This window comes from Neolamprologus brichardi, chromosome 15 (genome assembly GCF_056152115.1).
Source record: "Neolamprologus brichardi isolate AB-2024 chromosome 15, ASM5615211v1, whole genome shotgun sequence".
NCBI classification, from domain to species: domain Eukaryota; kingdom Metazoa; phylum Chordata; class Actinopteri; order Cichliformes; family Cichlidae; genus Neolamprologus; species Neolamprologus brichardi.
Window position 1 is genome coordinate 4888212 of NC_142118.1, and position 26507 is coordinate 4914718.

Consider the following 26507-nt stretch of genomic DNA (forward strand, 5'->3'; position numbering starts at 1 on the left):
AATTAAGCACTGGGCGTCCTCCCATTCACATGACTGAGCAAACAAGCTGTTTATTGTTCTTGACACCAGCGTGTTATGCGAGCTCAGCACGAGACCAAAAACACTGCCGCTGACGTCACTGGGAGTCAGCTGTGAACAGCGTGCTGCTAGCCGGACATCATGGTGAGCCTCTGTGGTGTTTTCGCGTTTAGTAAGGCATAATTAGGGCAGCTGCTAATTCTCTGTGGTGTAATTAACTGTCATGTGTGTTTTTAAGAATTCCCTTAAAGTTTTAATATTATGTTATGATTCCGCAGTGCTGTCTGCTTGACATTAGCTTGTTCTCAAACTTCACTGGCTAGCTTTCTGCAACACTTCAGTCATGCGAGTTATCCGATAGCTGGCGAAAACTAATACAAATGGGATGTTAAATAAGAGTCAGCGCTGTTAACTTTCAGCCTAACTTCAGTTATCAGTCGTACGCAGGGTAGTGTTAACAAGTAAGATAAGAAAACTGGAAAGTTGGGATAATGTTATCGCTACATGTTCAAACGAAAGACAGTAAATGTTAATGCAGGCTATTTAAAACATTAGCGGCCATCACACATGCACGTTATTACTTTTGTTTGCTAGCTTAACCAGCCTAATGGATACCCTTCCAAACTGAGTTTGATTTCTTGAAACACTGATGTGCTGTGTGTAGCAAGCCAGTAAATATTAATATGGACTATATACACTTACCGGCCACTTCACTTACTAGTACCGGTGTTGTGCCAAAAAGTGATTGCCTGCCAAAAACTGATTTCCAATGTTTGCGTGTATTTTTTATGTGTAATATCTTTACGTATGTTGGTAAATAGACTTCGGTGAACAGCGTTTACAAAGGGGCTATATATGGAATTAAAAAATTAGCTGTTTTTTCAAGTATCTTTACAACTCTGTGTTATTGTACTTACATTATAACCAATCCGGTCCTTTATCCCCACTTTAAATATTTTTACAGAACTATTGTAATATTTGAGCCATTTCTGCTGTCCAACTACTTCTTACAAAAGACATTTTTAATGTTAATTCGATTTTTTTTTTATATAAAAGTCACTGCCAAAAACTGATTGCGGCTTCTACCCTGTTACACTAATGTTGTTTGTTTCTCAATATGACTTTATGTCATCCATGAGGGATGCATTTGACATATGTTTCACATATTATAGCCCAACAAGTTACTTATAGCAATTTAAATACGAGCAATCAGTTTTTGGCAAATACCGGAAATCACTTTTTGGCAGACAATCACTTTTTGGCACAACACCGGCCACTTCACTTACTAGTACCGGATTGGACTCCCTTTTGTCTTTAGATCTGCCTTAATTCTTCATGGCGTAGATTCATCAAAGTGCTGGAAACTTTCCTAATAGATGTTTGTCCATATTGACATGACAGCATCCCACTGTTGCGGTTCCTATTCCACCACATCCTAAATGTGCTTTATTAAATTGAAGTCTGGTGAGTGTGAAAGCCGTTTGAGTACAGGGAACTCGCTGTCTTGGCATGTTCCAGAAACCAGATGAGTACACTGTGGTCACAAAGGGATGAGTTTGGTCAGTGACAATACTAAGGTGCCCAAAGTGTGGTAGGAAAACATCCCCCACACCATTCTTTGGTTGTTTCATGTCTGATTCTTGGTGAGTGTGTGTGAGATGTTGCTTCAGTTTTCCACTCTTGACTGACAGGAGTGGCATCTGGTGTAGTCTTCTCCTGCTGTTGCCCATCTGCTTGAAGGTTTGATGGGTCGTAACGAGTGGGCATTTGAGTTGACTGTTGCTTTCCTATGAGCTCCAAGCAGTTTGGCAATTCTCTGACATTTTTGTCCGGAGAACTGCCATTCATTGGATATTTCCTCTTATTCGGATCATTCTCTGTAACTCTTAAATATGATCATATGGGAAAATACCAGTAGACACACACACACAAACACACACATTTGTATGCTCCTCTTACAATCTGAAATTGCATATAACATTCTATATGTTTGTCTTTCCTGTTTTATTTTTTTTTATCACAATTTCAGACCAACTTTAAAACAATTTTTTAGCCTTTATTCCCATTGAAGTGTAACATCAAAAACCAAGTTGTGATTGCAAATGATTACACCAAACTTGCAAGCACACTGGTTGTGATGTTTAATCTATGCAGATTGGTTCAGAGCAGATATTGAGACTACAAATAAAAATTGCCTCACCCTGTTTTTTTGAAAAACTCACAGACGAGCATTTCTTTTTACTGTGTTCATTTTGGTAACTTGCTCCAAATCATAGCACATGTACAATCTCTGAAATTAAAAAGTGAAATTTGCATTTAGAAGAAGTAACATTTCTGATGTTAAATATCCCCGGTCTGTTAAATTTTGTTGCAATTAGTGCAACATTGTCTCAGCAGGGTTTCTTATAGGAGGGTTTCATAATTGTGCACTTCTGTAAAAAGATGTTGAGACTTGCTCCAGTTGCCAGACATGTATCGATTGAACATCAAGATCAAAGACAACCAATTTAAGTTCAACAGGGTGAAATTTTTATGCTTCTTAAATGTTCTGCTGGAGTTGACTAAGCAGGTAAGGAAGTTGAGATCTATTATCTCTGGGGTTGGTTGAAAGGTATGACGGGGTGTGGTCAAACACAGTAGGTGTAAATCACTTAATTGCTTCCTACCACTCTGTAGCTTGTCACGCTGTAATTTAACATCTCCCAGTACTAGCCAGGAGCAGTTGTGGAGCACTTCAAAACAATTTAAGCTCTGTTTGTTTTTCATCCTCCAGAATGAAGATGAAGCCTGCCGTGCCGCTTCTCCTCCTGGCCCTGCTCGCTGTCACAGGGCTGAGCCAAGCCCAACTTGGGAACTCTTTCCTGGATTTCTCCTGGATCCTTCCCAGTCTCAGTCGGCCGGCGAACCACAGCCGCATCTTCTACGCGGTGATGTTTGATGCAGGGAGCACGGGGACACGCATTCATGTGTACACCTTCATCCAGAGCGACTCAGGTAATACAGGCCAGAGGTGTCTCTTTTAGCCTGTTCTCTTCCCTATATTTATTTATTTACTTAGGTTAGCGGCGTTATGTGCTTAATACAGGAAGAGTGACATGTGATGACTGCAGGCTGCCTGCAGAAAGCCTAGCATAAATATTCTAAGGGTTTTTCTCACAATGTAAAGAGTAGCGGGTAGACCTCTGGTGCTGTATTAAAAAAACTGAAGTGCTGTGCAGCTTAAGTAGCACGCTTCAGGTGAACTGAAGTGAATATCTATACTTGCAGTTCTCTTAAATCCATAAATGCTCACTTCAAGGTGCATAGGTAATTTCAGTTATAATCCTATTTGGTCAGATTTAAGTCAGTGTCTCATCTTAAACATGGCTATATGTACACTAAGCAGATTTATACCTCCCTAAATTCATTTAAGAGGTTCTATATGTGACGTGGGTGGCTCTTGTGTCTTTCAGAGCAGCTCCCCATGTTGGACAATGAGATGTTTCATTCCATAAAGCCCGGCTTGTCGGCATATGTCGACGTCCCTGAAACGGTGAGTTCAGCGTTTCCTCTGATCAGTTGCATTGAGTTGGAGGGTGCACTCATTCAGACATTCCCGCTGCCAGAAATGAAAGTAAGTGAGAAATGCGAAATGACAACCAAGTCAGGCCCAGCTGACATAACACTAAGTGTCATCTCAGCTCTCAGCAGTCACTCTGTGGTCAGTAGACTTTTCGGCTGCTCGGCGGTGATTGTTGCTTCTGTTTAAAAGGCTGGAGAAACAGTGAGGATGCTGTTAAAGGTAGCCAAGAGGACGGTGCCTCGTGTGGAGTGGAAGAGAACTCCTTTGGTCCTCAGAGCCACGGCTGGACTTCGGCTGCTGCCCGCACAGAAAGCTCAGGCTCTTCTGGACCAGGTAAGAGTGCACTGTCTCGTACTGAGACCTTATTGAGAGGCCTGAGACGGCAATTACACAATACAAGCATTGTGTAGAGTGCAGTTCTTTATCATATGGGAGTTGTTTGGCGCTACAATGTCTGACACCATCGTGAAAAAAAACCCCAACAACCTATTATCCAACAAAGCAGCAGGGAGAAAAGGAAAGTGCTGTGGCAGGTATTACAGAGACAGGAGGGGAAGTATTGTTATCAGAGAGCAGGAGATTAGTGTGGAAGGCTCTTGTGGAGGGGATAAGATAGTAACGGATAGCCCTGGGGCACCTTGAATGATAAATGATACTTTATTAATCCCCCCCAGGGGAAATAATTAATCCCTTCAAGCGGAGGGCACCTCTGGATGAGCTACCATTACAGTAGATAACATTAAGGCCATCTCATTGTTGTTTTCTTTTGCTCCTAGTTGCGCTTAAATCTCCCTTTCTCTTGCCCGTCTCGCCCTCTTTTCCTCAGGTTCAACACGTGTTTGACGAGTCTCCTTTTTTGGTGTCAGACGACGGCGTCAGCATAATGAACGGCAAAAAGGAAGGTAACGTCTGCCCGCCCTCTGCCCCGACAAGCAACACATCCGTGAGATATCACGGCAGCTGTTGTCCTCTCTGAGGTGTTTTGCAGGTGGCATCGGTGATCTGTCTGCCCGTTTTTAGCGTGCTGTGCAGTTTCCGTAAAGAATCGTTGTTTACTGCAGGCATGAACCGAAATTGCTGAAGATTACAGCAGTGTTTTGTGATGACACTTAAGAAAACGAAATGGCATATTACCACAAAGATGAGAGTCTGTAATTATGCGGTGCAAAAATACTATTGTCTGTTGTGCCGTTGTGTAATTGATTAGTCAGCGTTTCAGCCTCGTTTATGCAAAATTAGTGTCTTAAATGGTCTTTGTTTTCACCTGAAATTACAGGTTTCTGTTATCTTGCTTTTCTTTTGTGCTAATTTTGTAAATGTAGGACTCCTGGCTTGGATATCGCTGAACTTTCTAACAGGCAAGTACACTGCATTAAACAGTAAAACATTTGTACCTCTTTTTCATACTTCATATTCAGGTTTAACTTTGTATCTAAAGGTGTCGTCGCGTTATCACACCTCACGTTCACAAATAGAGGCTAAATGTGTCCGACTATGAATTTCCTGCCTACAGGAGTGCTCTGATCTTTATCAGATAGGATCCAGCGATTTTATACTTTGGCTTGTACATGTTTGCCAAATAGGCCTTTTGAAGATAACATCGCAGGTGTAACTGATTCGGTCCTTTGTGTTGTGGTTTCTGGATTAAAGTGTGACTTTTTTTTTAGGTCACCTGAAAGCGCGAAGCAAGAAGACAGTGGGAATATTGGATCTGGGAGGAGGATCAACGCAAATCACTTTCCTGCCCAAACTGAGGGTCAGTTGTTTGAGCACTTGAGAGAAATCTGTCTGATCTGTAACCTTTGGTGATAGTAACCCTCTGTGCTCTCTGTATTCCACTGTAGAAAACCACTGAAAGTGCTCCTGCTGCTGACTACACTGCTAAGTTTGATGTCTTAAACTCAACATTTGAATTGTACACTCATAGGTAACTGTTTCAGAAACGACTGTATGCTTCATGAGACATAATACAGTGTGAATGAATAAGAATTTGCTTCTTAAATTCACATTCAAGATCATTTCCATATTTTCCTTTTTCACATTTAAAATTAGCCTCAAGTTCTGACACTGACTCTGTGACTTCACTCGGATCTGTGTTTAATTAGGTAAACGTCTTGTATCTGTTTAGTAGAGGTGGGAATCACCATACATCCCACAATACGATATTATCACGATACTTAACGCACGATACGATATTATTGCAATTTAAAATATTTTGCGATAGTCAGTTTCTGTACATAAACTTTATCAATATTCATTTTATCTAATATCAAAGTCTCACACTCAGTCTTTCTCTCATTTCAGTTTTATTGTTGACAAACTGAACGGTTTGTATTACAGTCTAGTCCAACTTAACTGAACGCAACCATCTGGTACAATTATAGCTATTCTGAACTATGCAATTCATGAAAACTATGCAGCCCCTTCAGCAACTGAAGAATTTGAAAGTAAATTAAAATAAAATATAATTTTACATTAAATAAAAAAGTTTTAAACTTAATTAAAATAAAACATGTCTTAAATTAAAATAAGTAAACTGTCATGTTTATTGCTGCCAAAAAAAAAGTTAAACACATTTGGACAGTGAAGGAATGTCAGGATTCTTGCTCAGAAAAAGGATCAACATGCTCTGAAGTCAGAGCACAAAAACCTTTTTTGTAACAAAATATCAATTTCTGCTGTCCCTGTATCGATACATTATTAGCAAACAAAATATCACGATGCTACACAGTATCGATTTTTTTCCCCCACCCCTAGTGTTTAGTCATTAGGATGTGTATTATAGGCAAACACCACTTGTTTGCCTTCTTTTGAGGATGACTTCTTTGTTACATGCACAGTCTGTTTCTGCTTGGTTTTCCAAGTGTGTAACAATTCTTTAACTTCATGCAGCTATCTTGGAAATGGACTGATGGCGGCACGATTGGCCACACTGGGAGCTCTGGGTGCAGAAGGTACTGTGCTGTACATGAACTAAAAGTGTTTCTTTGCCATTATTCATGTCAGTGTCATCATCGCACGTCACTGATGGATACTGAGAAGAAGGTGGGTCAGTTCAAATGGTTTCTTTTTTAGATTTTCCAAATCTCGAGAAGGAAAAGTAAAGAAAGATTTTTGTGAGATGTAGTTTTCTGTTATAAATGATTCTGGCCCTGAGATGCACTGAGATGAATCACTGAAGTGCTTCAGAGAAAATTGTGTTAGTGACTGCCTGAGTTTTTTTGAGTCATTCTATGACCACGGTAACCTTGTGTGAAGCTGTTGAACCAGTCACGAGTTTAAACAAGCGGTGTCTGCGCTGTCACAGGGTTGGAGTGGCAGGTTTTTAAAAGTTCCTGTCTGCCAAAGAAGTTCAGGGATGAATGGAGCTTTGGAGGTCTAACCTATCAAGTGAGCGGGGACCCAGATGGTATGATCCCATTTACTTATAACAAGCTGTGAGCAGATGAAACCCAAAGCTAATGTTTGCAAGGAAGAACTCAAAAAATGTCAAAAAAATTTTTTCTTGGGTTTTACAAAAGATCTTATCTGTTACCAGATGTTTACAGTCAGTTACGAGCAAAATACATGATACGAAATTTAAATATTAGCAGCAATATGAGCAAAAATATGAGGGCTCACTTGAATGAACATAAGATGCTGATGCTGTTTTTCTTTCCCCTCCAGGTTACACAGGATACAAGCTTTGTTATCAGGAAGTACTTAAGGTGGTGAAGGGGATTATTCATCAGCCGTACGAGCTTGAAGACACCAATGTTTTTTATGCATTCTCCTATTACTTTGACAGAGCTGTGGATGCGGGCCTTATCGGTTAGTGAGCACACACACACACACACACCCTTGTACACACCTTATATAATTATACAGACCCAGTAGGGTGTCATTACCCATTCCAGCGCTAGACATAGGCAGGGAAATGTGAGTCACTTGCACCTGTCTCGGGGGATTTGATGAGCTATAGGTGTGTAGGTATTAAAGAAATTGCTATTCTCTGCCAGTCCAAGCTGAAAGGCCACAAGCTCTATTACTAGTATTATGGAAATGTACATGTAGACCTGCTCTTGTAATGAATGGTGTAGCATTTTTAAATGCGAGTAAGATGACCTCAGTCACCTCCGTTGCAGATGAGGTCCACGGAGGGATGCTGGAGGTCAGAGACTTCAAGAAGAGAGCCAAAGAGGGTGAGATGGGCGAAGGAATGCATCATTACTATGACAGATCTGCAGCTCCCTGTACTTGAGACGCAGTGTGCATCTCAATGGAGCTCATTTCTATCTGAAATCTTGCCCTCATCCACAGCAGAATACAGATGACTGATTATTCCTAACACCTAACAGCCCTTATTTATCCTTTTCTCTGCTTAGTGTGCAATAAGATGACCAAGTACCCTCCCATCCACCCTTTCCTGTGTATGGACATGACTTACATCACTTGTCTATTGAAGGATGGGTTTGGCTTTAAAGAGAACACAGTTTTGCAGGTGAGGCAGCATTGTGTAATAAAATTAACAGGGTTCTGGCCTTGGTTATAAGAATGCAAACGAAGCAGTGCACCCAACGCACAAGGCTGCGCGGCTTTATGAATTCAGCTATTTATGTTTAGTTCAAACTTGCAGATGAATCATAAGATGGAAACCTATCAAAAGACACAAGCAGTGTTTCAAATAAAAAGGTTTAAAATAGCTCCTCACACTTCACAGCATCCTACCTTTTTATGTTTGAAAATTCACTATGTGCACTTAAAAAAACAGCAGATAAGTGTGCTACCAGAAGTTGCAGGGTGAGTTGCATTTCAGGAACCCTCCCCAGGGACTGGGAACCTTTGGATGGACTCTGTGCATTTCCACAGTAGAGAACTGGGCCAAAAATGTTATTTTCTGATAGTTTCATGGCACTTACATTCTAAAGCATATATTAACACCTCCACACAGCCATGCAGGAAGAATGAAGCACAGACAGATTTAGTGCTAGTAAGAAACACTGGTTGCAGCCAGTGGTAATATTCAATCTGCCTTTTTCGGCTGAGAGGTAAAAACTGCAGGCTTAATCTTGCTTGGGGCACCAGCTATAGGCCAGACCTTTTCAAGAAAACTACTGGGTCCAGAAATGGCATCAAAAATGATTGGGCTGCTGTAAGAAACTGACCAATGAGATTCTGTCTGCTTTGATCATTTTCTTATTTACCCAACTTTCGCTATATAATGCTATCAGATGTAACACCAAAAGAAAAGTGTCTCTGCACTAGTATTGCATCAGTGGAAATGAGATAAAAGACCTTCAGCTCTGACACACAGAGGAAGCCAGTGTAACCTGCAGGTTGTAAAAACAGTGGTTGCTTTTATATCTGTCAGCGGGATAACCTTCCCAGTCTCTGAGGGCCTTTAGACTGCAGAGGAAACACAAGCAACCGATGATTTGAAGGGATCTGTGGACTCCTTGGAAAAAAAAATTGTAAAAAGTTGGGAGTACTTTGAGTAGAAACTTGTCTGTGTCAATTTTCTTTTAATAAAACAAAGGAAAAGAGGCACTTTTACACAAAAAAATTCCATTACCTTTTTTATTTCAGTAAATACAAAAATCCTTTGAGTGATTTGGTGTTTTGTTTTTTTTTTCCATCCTTAGCTAACCAAGAAAGTGAATAACGTGGAGGCTAGCTGGGCACTGGGTGCTACATTGGATCACTTCCACTACCTGAAGATTCACTGAGAAGTGAGGAGCGTACACTGACAACGAGAAGCTGATTTTAGGTGGCGCTCACTAACCACACTACCTTATCTAAGAGCAGCAGACAGCTGGTGTTGGTTTTATAAGGGCAGAACTAACCTCATGAGTAATTCTTAATTTCTTTTAAAAAGCAATTATTCTCAAGTGTTAATATATTGAGCTATATATGAGCAATGCATTGCCCTACTCGGAGAACAAGTGAAGCACGAGGCTGAATGAAACATTTTACCAATAACACACTCTGTTAATGCACCTCTGGGGATTAGTGGATATAGAATTTATTAGAGATAGATGTTTTCTATTTTACTAAGGCTGATAAACAGAGAGGCCTGGCTTGTTAAGTCATGTAATACCAGCATTTACATGCAGCATTTGATTAACTGTGCTTGAGTGGTTTTTAATGTCAGGTGTTTCGTTATTAGTAAAAGAATAATGGCTATAATGGGTGTCTGGTACATTTAAATTAAACTTATCAGCCGTTGAGGTTTTGGGGTACTTATTTTTCATTAACAACCATCACTGCATTTCAGTGTTTACAATGATGAAGCACATAAGCATTCCTGGTCATTATAGTTTCATAAACTAGCAAAACCCGTCTCAGTATTTCTTTGGGAGTCTTTGTTCTCAAAAACACGAGGAAAAAAAAAAATGTTTGTACAAACTTTGCCATTTCACGCTTATTAAAATAAAACCATCACTGGTTGCTAATTACAAATATCTACAAGGGTCTACAGGTCTGAAAGTCATCTTTTTACAGATACATATCTATATGTAGTCCACTGTGGCAGTCAGCCCAGTGCTGCTGCAACGCGCAGTGTGTGATGTTTGTTGTGAAGGTGGACTACAGCAGAGCAACTACATCTTCTCCATATGCATGGCCCTCCGTTGTCATGGTCACCAGTTCATGCGGTTGAGAGAGAACTACCACAGAGTCTGCAGAGCCTACACAAACACAAAGGAAAGTTCAAAGAGGATGTTATTCACCCCGTATGTATTTAAAATAACATGAAGGTGCAGACATTGTAAAATCAAACCAAGCGCTTTCAGCCTTTGTGCTGATGAAGCCGTTCTGGAATTTCTGCAATCGGGACATAGTTGTATGCAGCTGGGATGTTTCCAGGTTTTCCAGTCACACGTCTGAACTACATCACCTGGCTCTTCAGTGTTCAAATAATTTTAATTTTATTTATATCGCACCAAATCACAACAACAGTCACCTCAAGGCACGTTATATAGTAAGATAAAGAGCCTTCAGTAATAGAAAAACCCAAAAATCAGACCGCGAGAATGAAAAACTCCCTTTTAGTAAAGGGAGTAAAAAAACCAGACTCAGGGAGGGGGGAGTCATCTGTTGTGACTGGCTGGGGATCAGGGGAGAGAGACCGGACAAATAAAGAGATCCAAGAATGAATAAGAACTAATGATTAAATGTAGGATGTGTATAAACATAGAATGAAAAAGAAACACTCAGTGCATTATGTGAAGCCCCCAGGAGCCTCGACCTATTGCAAAGGTCACCTGATCCAGACATAACTATAAGGTTTATCAAAAATAGTGTTAAGTTTGATCTTTAAAGCAGAGAGTCTGCAGAGAGCTGTGGTTGGCACTGACACTTTGGTCATTGCTTATGTGAACTATGTCATCAACACAGTCCCATAACCATTTACACAGGCGCTTGAATCGCAGTCTTTTCTTATTTACCAAGTAAAAAAAAAATACTGGCAGCCACCAGTGCAATAACTGCTTGAGTTATCGCGTTCAGATGATTTTCTGAAAGCTTAACCTCTGACCTTGATCTTGAGGTCAAGGTCAAGAGTTGTGGTAGATGCACCTATGGTATGAATTTTAGAATCCCATGTCGCCTTGATCTTGAGTAATCGTGTCCACATCGCCCACCTGTGCTGCGGGGTGATGACAATACCGCATCAGCATTTTATGGCTGATTGGTTAAAAAAAACAAAAAACAAAACCTGAGAGGTGGGCGAACACTCAAAACAAAACTAACATGCAAGCAGCGGTGCTACACTAGTGAATTTATTATTACCAGCATGAGGTTATCGATGTTATTTACAAATTCGTTTTTAATCTTATTTATTTAACAGGTACAATGCAAAGAGTGGCAGCTGAACTGCTGGAAACAGCCTAAATGTGAAATTTCAGAGACATGAAAACTCGAGCAAACACAAGTCTACACAGCCTGAGTGTAGCCGCCGTTATCAAAAGACTCATTCCCTGAAAAACACTTAATGGGACATTAGTGACACCACAAGTTGACTCAGCATCCCTGACATTAACAGAACATTACGAGCTTCACCAAATGAGAGTTTACTGCAGGGCTACAGCATTGTCAGATGTGTTAGGTGTTTTTTAAATCCACTCTTTATGAACTGCCTTTTTTTTCCCTGTCATACTTGTTCAAACGCCTACCTGGTGATCTCAGCATGGCGTGGTGAAGATTCATGGGTTCCACGGTTGTTGTCATGGTGACCATATTGTCTCCATTCTCACCGTCTGCCTCCAGCAGGCTGCTCTGTGTCAGAGCCTCTCCTGTCAGTTGCACACAGACATCAAACTTTTTGTTTTTCCCCAAACCTCAACACAAGAGAGAGCACATTTAGAGTGATCCGTCATCTTTATAGAAACCAGGACTAAACCTGCAGCCTCGATGTGATCACCACAGGCCAGTGCTGCTTAGAAAATGATGCTCTGAAGTTAAAAAATAACTGATAAAAACTTGAAATCTAGATTTAGATAGTCAGGCCTCTTCCGGGGCGCGGAGGGCCCTCGGGCCTCCGGCCTCTGTGCCTGCGGCTCGGTTCACTCTGGCACAGCTGGCTGCCGGCGGAGCCGGCGGGCACGCCGGTGCAGCCCCCTCTAGTTTCTGCCCGGTGGCTACTGGGTGACCCCTCGTCTGGGTATCCTCAGCCCTTCCCATGAAGGTGGCACGGATGCCCCTCCGGTGGTCCTCCTTGGGCTCTTGCACTCTGGGACCTCTGGATGTCTGGGGCCTGGATCTCCTCCATGCCTGCTTCATGCCCTGAGGGACAGGGCTATGGCTCTCTACATCCTCTTGCAGACCATTACATGGGGAAACCATTTGAATACAAGCGCGCCGACCCACACAGGTGTGCACACAGGTGTTCACTGTTTGTAGACTTAAATCACACCTTTCTTGGCTGCTACTTCAAAGCACATTGTGCGCTGTCTGTCCTGCGTGCTGCACAACAACATTCAATATTTAGTATTTACTGCTGTTTACACTTAGCTAGATTAATGCGATGGTGTTGTGTATAGTATGTTGCTTTGTTTTGTTTTTTTGTTTTTTTTGCTTGTTTTCTATTCTTTTTCTCTCAACAGGTGATCCCGGAGAAATTTTTTTTCCCCCCTTTCTCACTGTCCCTCTCCCCTTCTGTTTTTCTTTTCCTTCCTCTTTCTTTCTCCCTTTCCTATCCTTCACTCATGTCTGTCCCGTCTGTAACAACTGAAAATAAAATAAAATAAATAATAAAAACAAAGGTCGATCAAATGGACCAATACGGCAATGCCATGATGATCCATTTGGCAAAATAAATCCATTGGGTATCCTTGTTGGTCTTCAGACAACAATTCTGACGGCTAAAGAACCAAATGGGACAGGCAAAAAAAAAAGAAAAAAAAAAAAAAAGAAAAAAAGAAATCTAGATTTCTAGAATGCGTTCTGTATAAATGTTGATTTTTGTTTGCTTATTCTACTTATTCACACTCAATTTAATAATTAATCCAGTACCTCTTGTCATGTATAAATAACAGAAACTACCAGGCTGTTGTGCAACTGCATCTTCCTTTGCACTGCTTTTACAAAAGACTGGCCTCTTTGGGGAGGCTGACCCGAATAAATCTGCTGTTTATAATTAGAGCTTTGGCAGCGCTTCCTCTGCGGTGATTCAGCTGCTGTGCTTCCCTGCTGCTACAGAGATGTGACAAGGAGGCAAATGTGCTGTCTGCTGTCATTGTTTCATGCTAAAAATGAATTTAAGCTTATTTTGTTCAATTGTTCCAGATGCTGGAATGTGAAAAGCTCAATGAACGATCCTTTTAATCTGAAAGGTACTGAAAATGATACCGAGAATAGAGCCAGGAGTGACTGTTGGAAGATTGGAAGATTAACCGTATATATTCACTCAATTATCTCAGCAATTTCTAAGGTGAATGCATTTCAATAAAGCAAGATGATGTTATTTTAACTTGGTGATTAAAGACTTCTTAGAGGATCTGACCCCATCACAAAAAGCCCAAGACTTCGTTTTTTTTCCCCCTGCAGCAGCGTTTTGCTGTCTCTGCTTTTTCTTATTTGAAGCTATGTTCATTCTAAAACAATTCAGCTACCGGGCCTGAAGAATAAAAATGTGAATGATACATTTTTAAGTGCTAGAAGTCATTAACAATTCAGGAAATGTTCCTAAATGTAAATTAAAGCAACACCATCTCTATGCAGACTTTAAAATGTATGGGCAGCTTGAAGCTACATAATCCAAGGATTAGCATATCCACCCACCACACTGGGTGGGTGTTTGTGTGCGCTTGTGTGTGTGTGAGTGAGTAAGACAGACAAAGGGAGAAAGACCTGTTTCTCTGCTTTCACTACTGAGTCCCTCCTCTCCGTGTCTCTTCCTCATGTGGACGTTTCTGCTGCCCGACTGAGAAAAAGTCTTCCCACAGATCCCACACACATGAGGCTTCTCACCTGGGAAGAACGCACACAGACACCAAGCAAAACTTTATTCTTCTTCTGAACTGCTGCAGGACGCCGTCTACAAGGCGCGCTGCTTTACACTTTATCTGTAGCGCACTAATTACAAAGGAGCGCACTGCTGCGCAGCTGTGAACTTGTCCCACTCACCAGAATGCACGAGCATGTGTTTTCGTAGACTGGAATACTCTGCAAAGGATCGCCCACAGCCATCTGCTTCACACAGAAAAGGCTTCTCTCCTGAAAGCAGCCACCCACCACAAATATACATATTGTTTACCCCCGCATTACAAAGCCCCAATTAAACTCTTATTTTTGCAGAAAGTATCAGATGCGGATGCGTTCAAAGGGATGCGTTGAATGGCCCCGACGCGCTGGAAATTACAATAAACTGCAGCTTTGTTGTTGTCGTTTCTGAAAGCCGCGATGACCAAAATAACCCAGATAAGTCAGCTACGGCTCATTCTTCCAGATATACAGGCGGAAACTAAGCACAGGTCACCTAACTGACTGTGGAGCACGCCATCAGAAACCTTAATGCCACCTTAAATAAAATATGACAGAGTAGTGTTACTGATTGCAGCAGTAAAATGGAGGAGCCAGTGCTGCTGACTCTTCAAATCTCCAGCATTGACTCTGCATAGGAAGCATTAAATGAGCAGAGTCAAATGGCCTTAGTTAGTTATTGCTTCCAGAACATTTGGGCTTTTAAACGCAGGGGTCCGTCCTGCTTTCCCCACCTGTGTGTGTGCGTCTGTGGTTCTTCAAGTTTCCAGCAGTGGTGAACCTCTTGCCACAGTTCGTCTCCTTGCAAATGAAGGGCTTCTCGCCGTTGTGAGTCCTCATGTGAACCTGCAGCCTCTGCAGCACGTAGAAACTCTTCCCGCAGCCTTCTGCGCCGCACCTGAACATCCGGTCATTCCTGCGAGCCGAGATAAGATGACAAACAAACCTCGACGTCTCTCGTGCACATGCTTCGTTGGTTAAAGCTCGCCACAAGGTCAGACGGGGTAGCCTCAAACAGATCTGCTACGCTGGTATTAACAGAGCTCCTGCCATACAGCTGGAGAAACTCCTGTTGCACAGCAGTGCTTTCTGCTCCCTGCCTCCCCAACAAATAAAGCAGCAACCTTTTCCCGAGCTGCCATTACTCCTTTCATTGTGGCTGTAAAACACCTGTGCAGTTTAAAGCCAACACCTCCAGCTTACATTTTACAACTGCTGAACAAGCCTAGTGCCTTTTGTACTCGAAAAACATCACACAGAATAGCTTGAAGACCGAGCTCACCCTGCCCTTGAGGGTACTTCAGGAGGGCAGAACGTGTCTGGACAGCAGCCTGTTACACATCTTACACCAAATCTTATACTAGAACATGAAGATTAAAGTTGCAGGAACCAAAGACGCTCAGGAGGACTTGATTGCTCACCATTACAACTTAAAAATAACACTAATTTCTGGCATTACATAGCTCAACAAATAACCAAGATACCATGATACACACAAATTTGTTCTTTTCTGCACTTTTGTTGGGCTCTAGCTTACTTTGTGGTGTCTACATCAGCTGCTTGAATCTTTTTGTCTGACTTGCATCTATACTTTACAGATATTACAGGCATGTAATTTTCTAATATCACATTTCACAGTTGGTGCACGCGTTCCTGTGTGTAATGAAATGTGTACACCAACAACCCTGTAGTATTTTCTAATTTGAAAAATGCGTCCACATTATCAGAATTTGCACACTTGAGCAACATCCCCTATGCTTGAACCACTGCTGGATAAGGCACACCCCCCCCCCCCCCCCCCCCCCCCCCCCCCCCGTGCTGTCTGTGCGATGCGTTACCTGTGTGTTTTGAGGTGATATTTGAAATGAGCGGGCCAGGTGAAGGTCTTGCAGCAGCCCTCAAACGAGCAGCGCATCTGCTTGGAGAGGGGGCGGCTCGTTCTGGCAGAGAGGTCTCGTTTGTCCCCGTCTGCTATCAGACTGTGTGTGTGGTCACCTAGGCAACCGGGAGAGGAAAGTGAGCGAGGTGATGCGGTAAACAATCCAGCAGCGAGAGTGTCCCCGGCCTCTGGAGCATACCTCTATAAAAGCTAATCACCGGTTACTGACTGAGACTTGCAACCAAAACAAAACTCAGAGATGAATGAAATCAGTCCCATTTAACCCGACCACGCTCCACGCTTATCTGCTGCAGTTTAGTTTGTGCTGGTGTCTGCTGGAAAGCACCTGTAACTGATATCCTGCTGCTGAAAGAAACTAATCTAATCTGATGGAAGTTAGATTTAGATGCAGTAGGTTCAGAGCCCCTGTGCTGCCATCCTGCATCACAAACCTCCACTACACTCAGTGATTTTGCACTTCTCCCCTCCCAAGTGAGTACTGTGGCTCAAACTACCCCCATATGTCTGATACACCCCCCGCTTGACTTTGACTTCTGCCCAGCAGACAGCTGGAGAAACTCCTGTTGCTATCAGCCTCAAAGATCCGAGGACATGCGCTAGCCAGCTGTCCCTGATCCTGAGTCACATTTACAGCCAGAATCTGAAGCAGAAGAAGAAACCAGTGTTGTGCAACACGCTGCCTGCTTCCTGTACTGATCAATTAGCAGCTTGAAGACCCCGGCATTAGGTGATGAAGGTGCCAAAGCAATTAATCTTGCTGAGGATCTGTCAATCCAAAGAAGGGGAGGGTGGCCTTGAAGGGCTTGTTTCACACGGCTGAATTACTAGCTGCTCTCGCTTGATCTTGATACAGATACAACAAAGTCAAAGATAACTGTGCTGAGAAATGTCAGCTGTATTAAAAGAGTGTATCTGACTATGTGAAAACCTGTAAGTAAAGAAGAATGCACAGAGTAACATAACCACTTTTAAGAGACAAAGTGCAGATTTTAAGACACTTGACAGCTTTTCCATTTTACCTGAAAATCTATTTTCAACACAAAAAAAAACAACACAGCACAAACAATAATGCCTTCTCGTTACCACTTGATTTGTTTGTGCACATCATCACAAACATGTAAAATAAATCCCGGTCAGGTCCAGATGGGAGGAAACAAACCCGGGGCTGGGCAGAGATACGAAGTAAACTTCTTACACTCCCATATCACTTTTCAACATGAACCTCCAGCTGCAATTCGACTCAGAAGTGGGGGGTTCAAAGATCAGAGATGTAGCTAGGAGTCATGGAGCCTTAAATGTCATGGGTAAACGCTTTATCTAACAGGCGGCCTGTGGAGGCGACTTAAAATGGTTTGCGATGTAGTCCTGACTCCTGGTGCGGGTCAGCAGCGCTGTGGAGCGTCTGTTTCAGATCAGAGCAGAGGCTTTACAGTATGATAAGATAAACGTGTGGACGGACGCCGATAAATAAGCAACAGGTCGAGACGTCACGCGGGAGAGGACGGTAAACAAGTCGACGATCAAAGCAGTTTGAGCTTGCGAGACCTGGACGAGCGTTTAATAGCTATTTAGAGATTTTTCTAAGTGTAGCGTCGCATTACTTTCAAACAGATGGTAGAAAGTTGAAAAGAAGAGGGGAAACATGAGGCTACAGCCAGCAGCTGTTGTCACACTGGATTCTGTGACCGCTGAGACTCAAAGGCCACCACAGCCTTATTTTATGACAGCTTAACGAATGCTGTATTGAAAAGGAGTTGATGAATATACAGTAACAGGTTTTGGTTAACAGCTATTAAACTATTTCCTGTCTATAACCGCACTTGCTGGCAGATTTACACTTTTCTGAACCAGGTTCAACAAATAAGATCTAATCTGTGAAGCATCGAGCCTCCGTCCCTCCCACTTCTTCTCTTTGTGCACATCTAAGTGGCTCCTGTTCTTCGCTTATATTTGTGCAGACATGAGTGATATCGATTTACTTATATAACTCTCGGCAATAAAGCAAACACGATATTTCAGAACCATCAGCTATTTTTATTTTCTGCAATATAACATCTTCCTAATGGCTTGATCGCACGTGTGTCCCCAGGCCCGACCTCCTGCCACCCCACATTTTTACTAAATCATCAGCGACATAACACAACCACAGGCGCTGGATTCTGATTACCGCTTCGTTATATTGTGACATTTACAGCTCTACTAAATATCTGCCGTCGCACTCGTACATCAGTCAAAGACAAAGCTACAAATTCCTTTTGATCGGGAGACTCGAGAGGAGAATTTTGGGACCCAGTTTTAGTCAGAGTTGATTACACCACGTTTTCATCTCTTCGCTGACCTCATTTCTCTTCTGTCTTTGATCCCTGCTACCAAAATATACGCCGCTTCCTCTACACAGCCGTTACGTCTTGGTTTTTTCCCCCCAGTTTTATTCTCAAACCTGATATTAAATCCCAAATAGCTGCCTACAGAGCACACGCCAGTAGCAGCGCTCACATCCAATGAGTGTTGTTTTAATATTGTTTCAAAAAGAGCATATTTGACATAACTTTAAGGTGTAAAAGATCCCTGGAAGAATTCTTTACCGTTCGTGACACTTGCAGCTCTGGCGTCCTGGCTGGCCTTGGCATCCTTCGCTAGCTGAGCCCGTGTGGCGGCGATCAAGCTGTCATGTGCCAGCTCTTGTACCCGCAGATACCAGGGAGCGCTGCCATCTATTCCGTAGTCCCCCGATGGGACCCCCTCATCTTCATCATCCCCGGCGCCATCTGCGGCGAAGATCAGGGACTCTGAGGAGGCTGTAATGCCTGACAGGGGGGGAAAAAAAGAAAAGGGTCGGGATGAGAGTAACTGAAATAGAAGACAGCTGCAGTATATCTCTGAGGCGCTCTAGGTCACTTCTATTTATTTATTATCGTTCTTTCAATGCTGCTCGGCAAGCGGGAGGAAGTTTTCAACAGACCCCCAAAGAGAAATATAAGAAAACATGACAATCCTTTCTTCAGGGACTGATTACATTTAATAAACAAGTAATTCTGTCCAGTGAAAGGTCTCTCCATCACGTCTCACTGAATCACAGAACACAGCGCGCTGCACAAAAGGTGTATGTGAGGAGACCAAAATTAATTTTTTGACTCTCCTGCCAAGGCCCGATGAACCAAGAGAATGTGCCTGCCAAGGCTCATTTCTTCAAGCCAAAATATTTTTTCTTTTTTGAATGAAAAATGTGTCACCCCGTTTCTTTTTGGCGCTGTGTGGGGAATTTGGAAGACAGAAAGTGCAGACACAAGACGGGATTTCGACTTTTTATATGAAACTTTGCTTGTCAATTAACAGTAATATTACTTTTTTTTTTTATATAGAAAGCAAATGTTAGAAGATACACACTGATTGGACACTTTATTAGGTACACCTTGTTGGACCCACTTTTTGATTCAGATCTGTCTTAATTCTTCATGGCACAGATTCATTAAATCGTTGGAAACGATTTTGGTCCATATTGACATGACAGCATCGCACAGCTTCTGCAGATTACAATTCTCCTGTTCGACCACATCCCAGCGATGCTCTGCTGGTTTGAGAGATGGTGACTGTGGAGGTCATTCGAGTACAGTGAACTCATCGTCAGGTTCAAGAAAGCTGTTTGAGATGATCTGAGCTTTGTGACACGTTATCCTCCTGGAATCAGATGATGGCTACACTGTGGTCATAAAGGGATGGACATGATTAGCAACAATACTCAGGCGGGCTGTGGAGCTTAAATTAGGGATGCAACGATACCAATTTTTTCAAACCGATACGATACTGATACTTGGATCTGAGTACTTGCCGATACCGAGTACAAAAACCAATACTTCTACCACACACACACACACAAATGCAATTAATTGGAAGACAGGTTTTATTTTATTCTCTGCCGATAAAAAATAATATCTTAATAAAAATGACCACAAAAAAATTTCAAGTGAAAAATAAGCTCTTCTGTTAAATTATTGCAGAGTCTCCACATTGTAATTTTACAAAATATCACTGAACTATTGGCACTGTCTCGAGCTTTCAGAATAATAAATAAACACTTCTGTTTGGAATAAAATAAATACAAATTAGGTTTGAGAATAAAATAAACTTTTAAATTGTTGCAGAGTGTCCATATTATAAACAAACGAACAAAATAACGAAAGTATTTGGCATTGATGAACGAAATCCTCATCTGCCCGTGGATCATCAGTCCACTGTGCCGTTAAACCAAGGACTGACATCGCACACACTGCTTGTCTTTACCTCTTTAGAAAGTTTTGGCACCATTATCTCCCTGATGTGTGGGCGGCTGGGAATTTCATATCGCGGCTCGAGTATGCTGAGAAGACGGTGCAATCCTATGTTTTCCACGACCGGCATTGGCTGGTCATCCAGAGCGATAAAATGAGTCAGAGCCTCTGTTATTTTAACTGCCCGTGGATTTTCTCTTGACATTTTTCTTCGCTTTTCCAAAACCTGAGTTAAAGTTGGCTGTTCCACACTGCTGACATTTTGTTTAGCCTAGCTACAGCAGCCTCCAGTTTCTCTTTTTTTACTCGTCTAACCCTGTGCCTGTTTAGCGCGGGATGTCCCCTAGTGGCCAATCTAAAAAACTACAACAAAAATGACAATCCACCCTCTGATTAATGAAATAAGTTAGTATCGGTTCGTGGTATCGGTTAACTTTTACGAGTTAACCGATACCACATTTTTACAGTATCGGTCCCGATACCCGATACCAGTATCGGTATCAGTGCATCCCTAGCTTAAATGATGCTTAAATGGTACTAAGGGGCTAAAAGTGCGCCAAGAAAATATCCCCCGCTCCATGTGTTCATCCTGCCAGCACTACTAGCCTGAACCACTGTTACAAGGCAGGATGGACACATGCTTTCATGTTATTTTCTCCAAATTCTCACCCTACCATTTGAATGTCGCTGCAGAAATCAAGACTCATATGACCAAGCAACACTTTTCTAATCTTCTATTGTTCAATTTTGGTGAGGCTGTGTGAACTGCAAACTTGTTTTCCTGTTCTCAGCTGACAAGCGTGATACCTAGTGCGGTCTTCTGCTGCTGTAGCCCATCTGATTCAAGGTTCAACAGGTTTTGCTTTCAGAGATGCTCTTCTGCTCTTGGCTGCAGCGAGTGGTTATTTAAGCTATTGATACTTTCCTATCTGCTTGAAGCAGTCTGGACATTCTTCTCTGACCTTTGACACCAACAAGGCATTTTCACCCAGAGAATTCCTGCTTGCTGGATATTTTCTTATTTTCAGACCATTCTCTATAGAGATCGAAAATGTTACGTCAAAACCGCAAAGGATTGTAGGTACGAGTGGCAAGCGGTACTAGCGCACGCAGGCTTTCACATGGAAACAGTCACATAGCGATAAAAAGAAACAAAAAATGGCAAGAAACTGTTGTATTATTAACTGCAATAGCCGGTCACATGACAGCCACGGGAAGCCGACGGGTAAAGAGATCGGTTGTTATCGGATTACGTCGTGGAAGAGAAATTGTTTAAGCGTTTCCGAAGTAACAAAGTGCTGACGGATGGCCTGGATTGCAGCCATTCGAAGACCAAATATAACGTTTCAGAACACTCCAGCTCACATGTTAGTCTGCTCCAAGCATTCCCACAAAAGTCAGTCTTCTGTTGTAGTTATTACGTCATTTATCGTAACATAATTGTTGATGTAGGTTAAAAATAAGTCATATTGATTTGAATTGAATTCGTTGTGCTATGCTGCTTTGTTCACTGTGGCTTTGCGGGCTAATGTTTGTTGTGCTTTGTAGGAAAATCAGCCTACAAAATGCTGGAATGTGATCCAGACTGGGCCCCTCTACCAACCTGGGTCAGACCGAGTTTAAAGCTGCTACCACAGCGAGATTTGATTGGTTAAGAGAGAGAGCAAGATCAAAACAGCCACGAAAAGTCCGCATATATGTGCCCAAGTGTTGTATTGAAGCAAGCAAGTGATGAATAACTGTTTTCCAGTATGTTGTTTTGATATCACAAGTTATTTTTTTATTTATTTTTTTGCATTGTTGATTTGTTTTTCACCGAAGCAGCTAATAAAGCATGATGTAATACAATTTTGCCTCTTTCTTGTAAGATTCTATAATAGAATGAAACAATAATGCCATTTATAAATAAAGACAATCAATTGAATGAATTAAGAAACACTTATTTTATATCTATTGGATCTGAAAACGTTGTGAAACGACAAATAGATTGCGTTGGCCTGTACAGGAGATAAAGAAAAAACAAAATTACAACAGTAATTCCCAAAGTAAACTGGACCTGGGCTTGTTGCAGGGATCTGAAGTTACTAAACATTTTGTGAGTGTATGCACTCACACTTAGGACCATATAATAATAAATATGTGCGTGATGAAAGTTGGGCAGCACGCTAACGTCCTTACTCCACTCTGTATGCTCGTATGGGTCTGACCCTTTCACTCCTTTGATTTTTTTTCTCGTGCTTTTTTTTGCCTTTTCGTCACGTCTGTCTTTGTACGGACCTGCCGTGTTCTCGTTTTGTACATAACTGTTTTTGGGGCAAATAAAATGCAAGTATAGATTAATGCAGAATTAATGGTTACCGGTGCTGGAAATGCTAGCGCTTGATGCAGTGTTTTGATTTTGCTGCCACTCGTACCTACAATGCAACGCGCGAAAGTCATGTGGTCTGTCGATCTCAATAAACACTAGAGAAGGTTTTGTGGGGAAAATCCCAGCAAATCAGCAGGTTCTGAAATACTGAGATCAGCCTGGCTGGCACTAACAACCAGGCCACATTCAAAGTTGCTTATCCTTTCTTCTCCATTCTGTTGCTGTTTGAACACCAGCAGGTCGTCTTGGTCATGTCCACATGCCCAAATGCACCGAGGTACTGCCATGTGATTGGATGATTAAATATTTGTGTTAACAAGCAGTAGAACAGGTGTTCCTAACAAAGTGGCCAGTGGGTGTAGAACCAAAGGATTAACGTTACTTTGCTGTCCTGCAAAGGAAGAAATCGTGAGTCACAAAAATAAATTCAAGCATGTGAACTAAAGAACATGGATGCCAAGTGTGGCAAAAACGTAATTCAGACTTTGGCAGAGACAAACGACGTCCCTTTAATGTTCGTTTACCTTTTGCAAGGTTCAGCAGGACATAGGAAGTGTTGTCTGACTGCTGTAAGTCATGGAGGATGGGCGGGGGGCTTGAGGCCCGTGGGTGAGAGTGCGTCTGGACTACTAATGAGCTTTGCTCCGACACGCCTCCAAACTCTGTCAGGGAGGGGGAACTCTCAGGCTCGTGGCTTAGGCCTCCATCTGGGAGAGGAAATCAGTTATTGTGTCAAATTGAAAACACATTGACTGTAAAGTAATAGCAAACAGTAAATAATCAGTGAGCTGTTTACGCAGATATGACAAGTGCACTGTACTGATTTAATAGCACAAATATAAACTAGCAGACATGAACATACTATAAACAAGGCAAATACTGATTTAAAATAACTAAATGTATTCAGTGTGTGTATGAGACTTCAAGAGGGCACAAAATAGAACTTGATAAGCAACACTGAATGCAAATATAGCCTTCATTTACAATCAGTGCTGTCTGCTCTTTTAGATCTGCCCCTCTTATTCAAGGTAGATTAATAAAAAATAGAAATAAATCATAGACACATTGTGTCACAAAGAATATCTGTCCTTCCAAATTGAAGCATCTCTAGCAGGCGCTTTTCTTTCTTTTCTTAGAGAGGATTTATCGTCTTTTTCACCGCTTTCCAGGTTTCAAATATAGACGGTTAAATGCACCAGTGCAAATCTGAAGGGATAGAGATATTCTGAAAACAATCAGAATGCTGTGAAGAACTGTTCTTATTGCCAAGGGTCTTCTAAATGCTTATTTTCATGTGACAAAAATTTTAATTAGCAACAAATTTCATGTTTTCTCACAAAGTAGTGCATTTGAAATTAACAATGTGGCACACGTATTTATGTGACTATTCCACACACAAAGGCCGGCTGTAGCTAGTGCCACTCATATACACTCGTATATGATTCAGTAAGTGCTCAGCGCCGCAGCCATCACTCACTACAGACAATTACACCTACATTTTCTTTCTAAATGACACAGATGGGAAATGGCAGAGATTGTTGGTTAGGTATCTTTTGTCTTCTATTCTTCTTCATCATTATCATCATCATCATCTTCTATTAAAGAACAAGAATCTATGATTAAAGCTGTGACCGGTGTATCAGTTTAACAGAAATTGTGCAGGTACATGTATCAATGTTGGTGTGAATATACACTGCTAAAAAAAACATAAAATAAAAACAAAAGAACACTTGGAAAACACATCAGTGGAGGGAAAAAAAGTGCTGGATATCTATACTGGTGTTGAGTGGGTAATGTGTCAAGTGGTCAAGGCGATGGACTAAAAATCCACTGGGATCTCCCCGCACAGGTTCGAATCCTGTCGACAATGGTCAGCTATTTTTTTTTAGTGCAGGGATAGCTCAGTAGGTAGCAGGGTCACCCCATGATCGGAAGGCCGGGAATTTGAATCCACTGAACAGCTACGCTGAGGTACCCCTGAACAAGGTACCGTCCCTACACACTGCTCCCCGGGCGCCTGATCAGTGGCTCACCGCTGCTTCACTGAGTGAATGGTTAAATGCAGAGAGAGTAATTTCCCCACAGGGATCAATAAAGTATACATTATTATCATTATCATTATTATTATGTGCTTGTATGTATGCTTGACAACGTTGGGGTATGCTCCCAATGAGATGACAGGATGTGTCTTGGGGGAGACCTCCTCCCAGTTTAGGACCAGGGCATCACTGAGCTTTAGGACAGTCTGAGGTGAAACCAGAGGTATTCTATTGGGTTTTGGTCCAGTTAAAGGAATGAGACTGCCTGCATATCTTCACCACATAAAACCAGGCATTGTTGTGCACCAGGAGGATCCCAGGACCCACTGCACCAGCATAGGGTCTGACAATCCAATGATTTCATCCCAATACCTAATGGCAGTCAGGGTGTCATTGGCTAAGCTCTAGAGGTCTGTGTGTCCTTCCAGAGACATGCTAATGATATATCAATGGTGCCAGGCAGTGAGCACAGGGCCTACTAGAGCACATCAGGCCACCCTCATGAAGTCTGTTTCTGATTGTCTGGTCAGAGACATTCACACCAGTGGCCTGCTGGAGGTCAATTTGTAGCTCTGGCAGTATCCATCCTGTTCCTTCCACAAAGGAGCAGATACCAATCCTGCTGATGGATTAGGGACCTTCTACGCCTGTCCAGCTTTCCTACAGTAAACGCCTGTCTCCATAACAAGGTAGGACTCTGGTAGTAATATTACTAGACAATGAAAGAAAACCCGAAAACGATTGGATGTAGTAATGAAAGATGTGGCACGAATATCACTACTCTGCCCAATAGTGGACAAGACAACAGAAGTGAGCATGTGCTCACCTGTGAGCTCCAGCGGGGTGCACAGGGAGCTCTCAGCAGGGGCCAGCAGAGGCAGGCAGCAGTGTTTGGACTCCGAGTCCTCCAGACCCTGCACCAATGGGATGGACGCGTTCTGCACAAACTGCACCAGCAGCTGAGTGATGGGGAAGGAGAAGAGGCACAGCATGAAAAAAAAGATGAATCTCGTGTGTTATTTAACAGATCCCTGCACCACAAAGTGCTCTCCCTTCGGAGGGCGAAAATGATGGAAAGCTTACCTCTGGTTTGGAGTCAAGCTCATCAGAAAGCATGGGTCACCCTGTGTGGAACCTGCAGGGCGAAATAACAACACTGAGCTATTAAACGAAAACACTCGTCAGTATAAGTGGCTCGAGCACAATGACAACAACACACACCTCAAATGTGACCTGGTGAACGGCAGAATCTGTCAGTCATAAGCTCGGGCTGCAGGTCATCTTCCAGTCAAATCCATGGTACGAGCTCTGCGGTCAACAACAAGACAAAGCTGTCAGGTAAACCTCCGGAGGTTTTTGGTAAACACAAAGAGCCACTGTATGCTCGGCAACTGCAGCTAAGTGTAGCCAAACCTCGATAAAATCCATCTAAACTGTTCTGGATAAAAACAGGCATTTGGCACACTGCCTGTTTACCTAGCTAGCAGAGCTAGCACCTAGCCACCGGAGCTATTTTCCCAAATGATGGATCCCCGCTGACGACACACTAGACAGCTATACAATTCCGTTAATTCTCCGGTGACATTAAACAGTTTACCTTGCAATAGATGTGTATGCAGGACAAAGCGTAAGAGCAACTTAATGTATATTTATCTCCAAAGAGCAGGTTTGGGCTACGGAGGCTCAGATACATCAATTTTAAGACACTTCCGCGTTTTCAGTAAGAACGATTCTGTGTCATTGATGCCATCTAGCGGTAGAGATGTGTAATTGAATGTAAAAACTGACCACTTAGTCAGTTCAATAGCTTATTGGCTTCATTGTTCCCTTTTAGAAATAAATATATCAGAGGTAAAAAGCTTAAGTTGAACGGTTTGGAGTAAAAGTTAGAGGA

General features: G+C 42.2%; 2 protein-coding genes across 2 annotated transcripts; one reads left to right on the plus strand and one right to left on the minus strand.

The window, feature by feature from the left end:
- Nucleotides 1–89: 89 nt before the first annotated feature.
- entpd5b (ectonucleoside triphosphate diphosphohydrolase 5b) lies at nt 90–10139 on the plus strand. The gene is made up of 14 exons (XM_087851824.1): nt 90–162; nt 2792–3012; nt 3471–3550; nt 3770–3913; nt 4407–4482; nt 4903–4938; nt 5248–5336; nt 5425–5507; nt 6473–6534; nt 6888–6989; nt 7247–7390; nt 7705–7761; nt 7945–8060; nt 9202–10139. The coding sequence occupies exons 2-14, from the start codon at nt 2793–2795 to the stop codon at nt 9283–9285; spliced, it is 1293 nt and encodes a 430-aa protein (XP_087707950.1). The 5' UTR covers nt 90–162; nt 2792; the 3' UTR covers nt 9286–10139.
- znf410 (zinc finger protein 410) lies at nt 9123–26319 on the minus strand. Its single transcript, XM_006793027.3, has 12 exons — nt 26211–26319; nt 25835–25921; nt 25697–25748; nt 25440–25572; nt 23099–23281; nt 18524–18745; nt 15877–16033; nt 14773–14954; nt 14183–14272; nt 13907–14026; nt 11731–11850; nt 9123–10245 (listed from the first exon to the last, which is right to left on the minus strand). Exons 3-12 carry the CDS (start codon nt 25727–25729, stop codon nt 10145–10147), a joined length of 1341 nt encoding a protein of 446 aa, XP_006793090.2. The 5' UTR covers nt 25730–25748; nt 25835–25921; nt 26211–26319; the 3' UTR covers nt 9123–10144.
- Nucleotides 26320–26507: the final 188 nt, after the last annotated feature.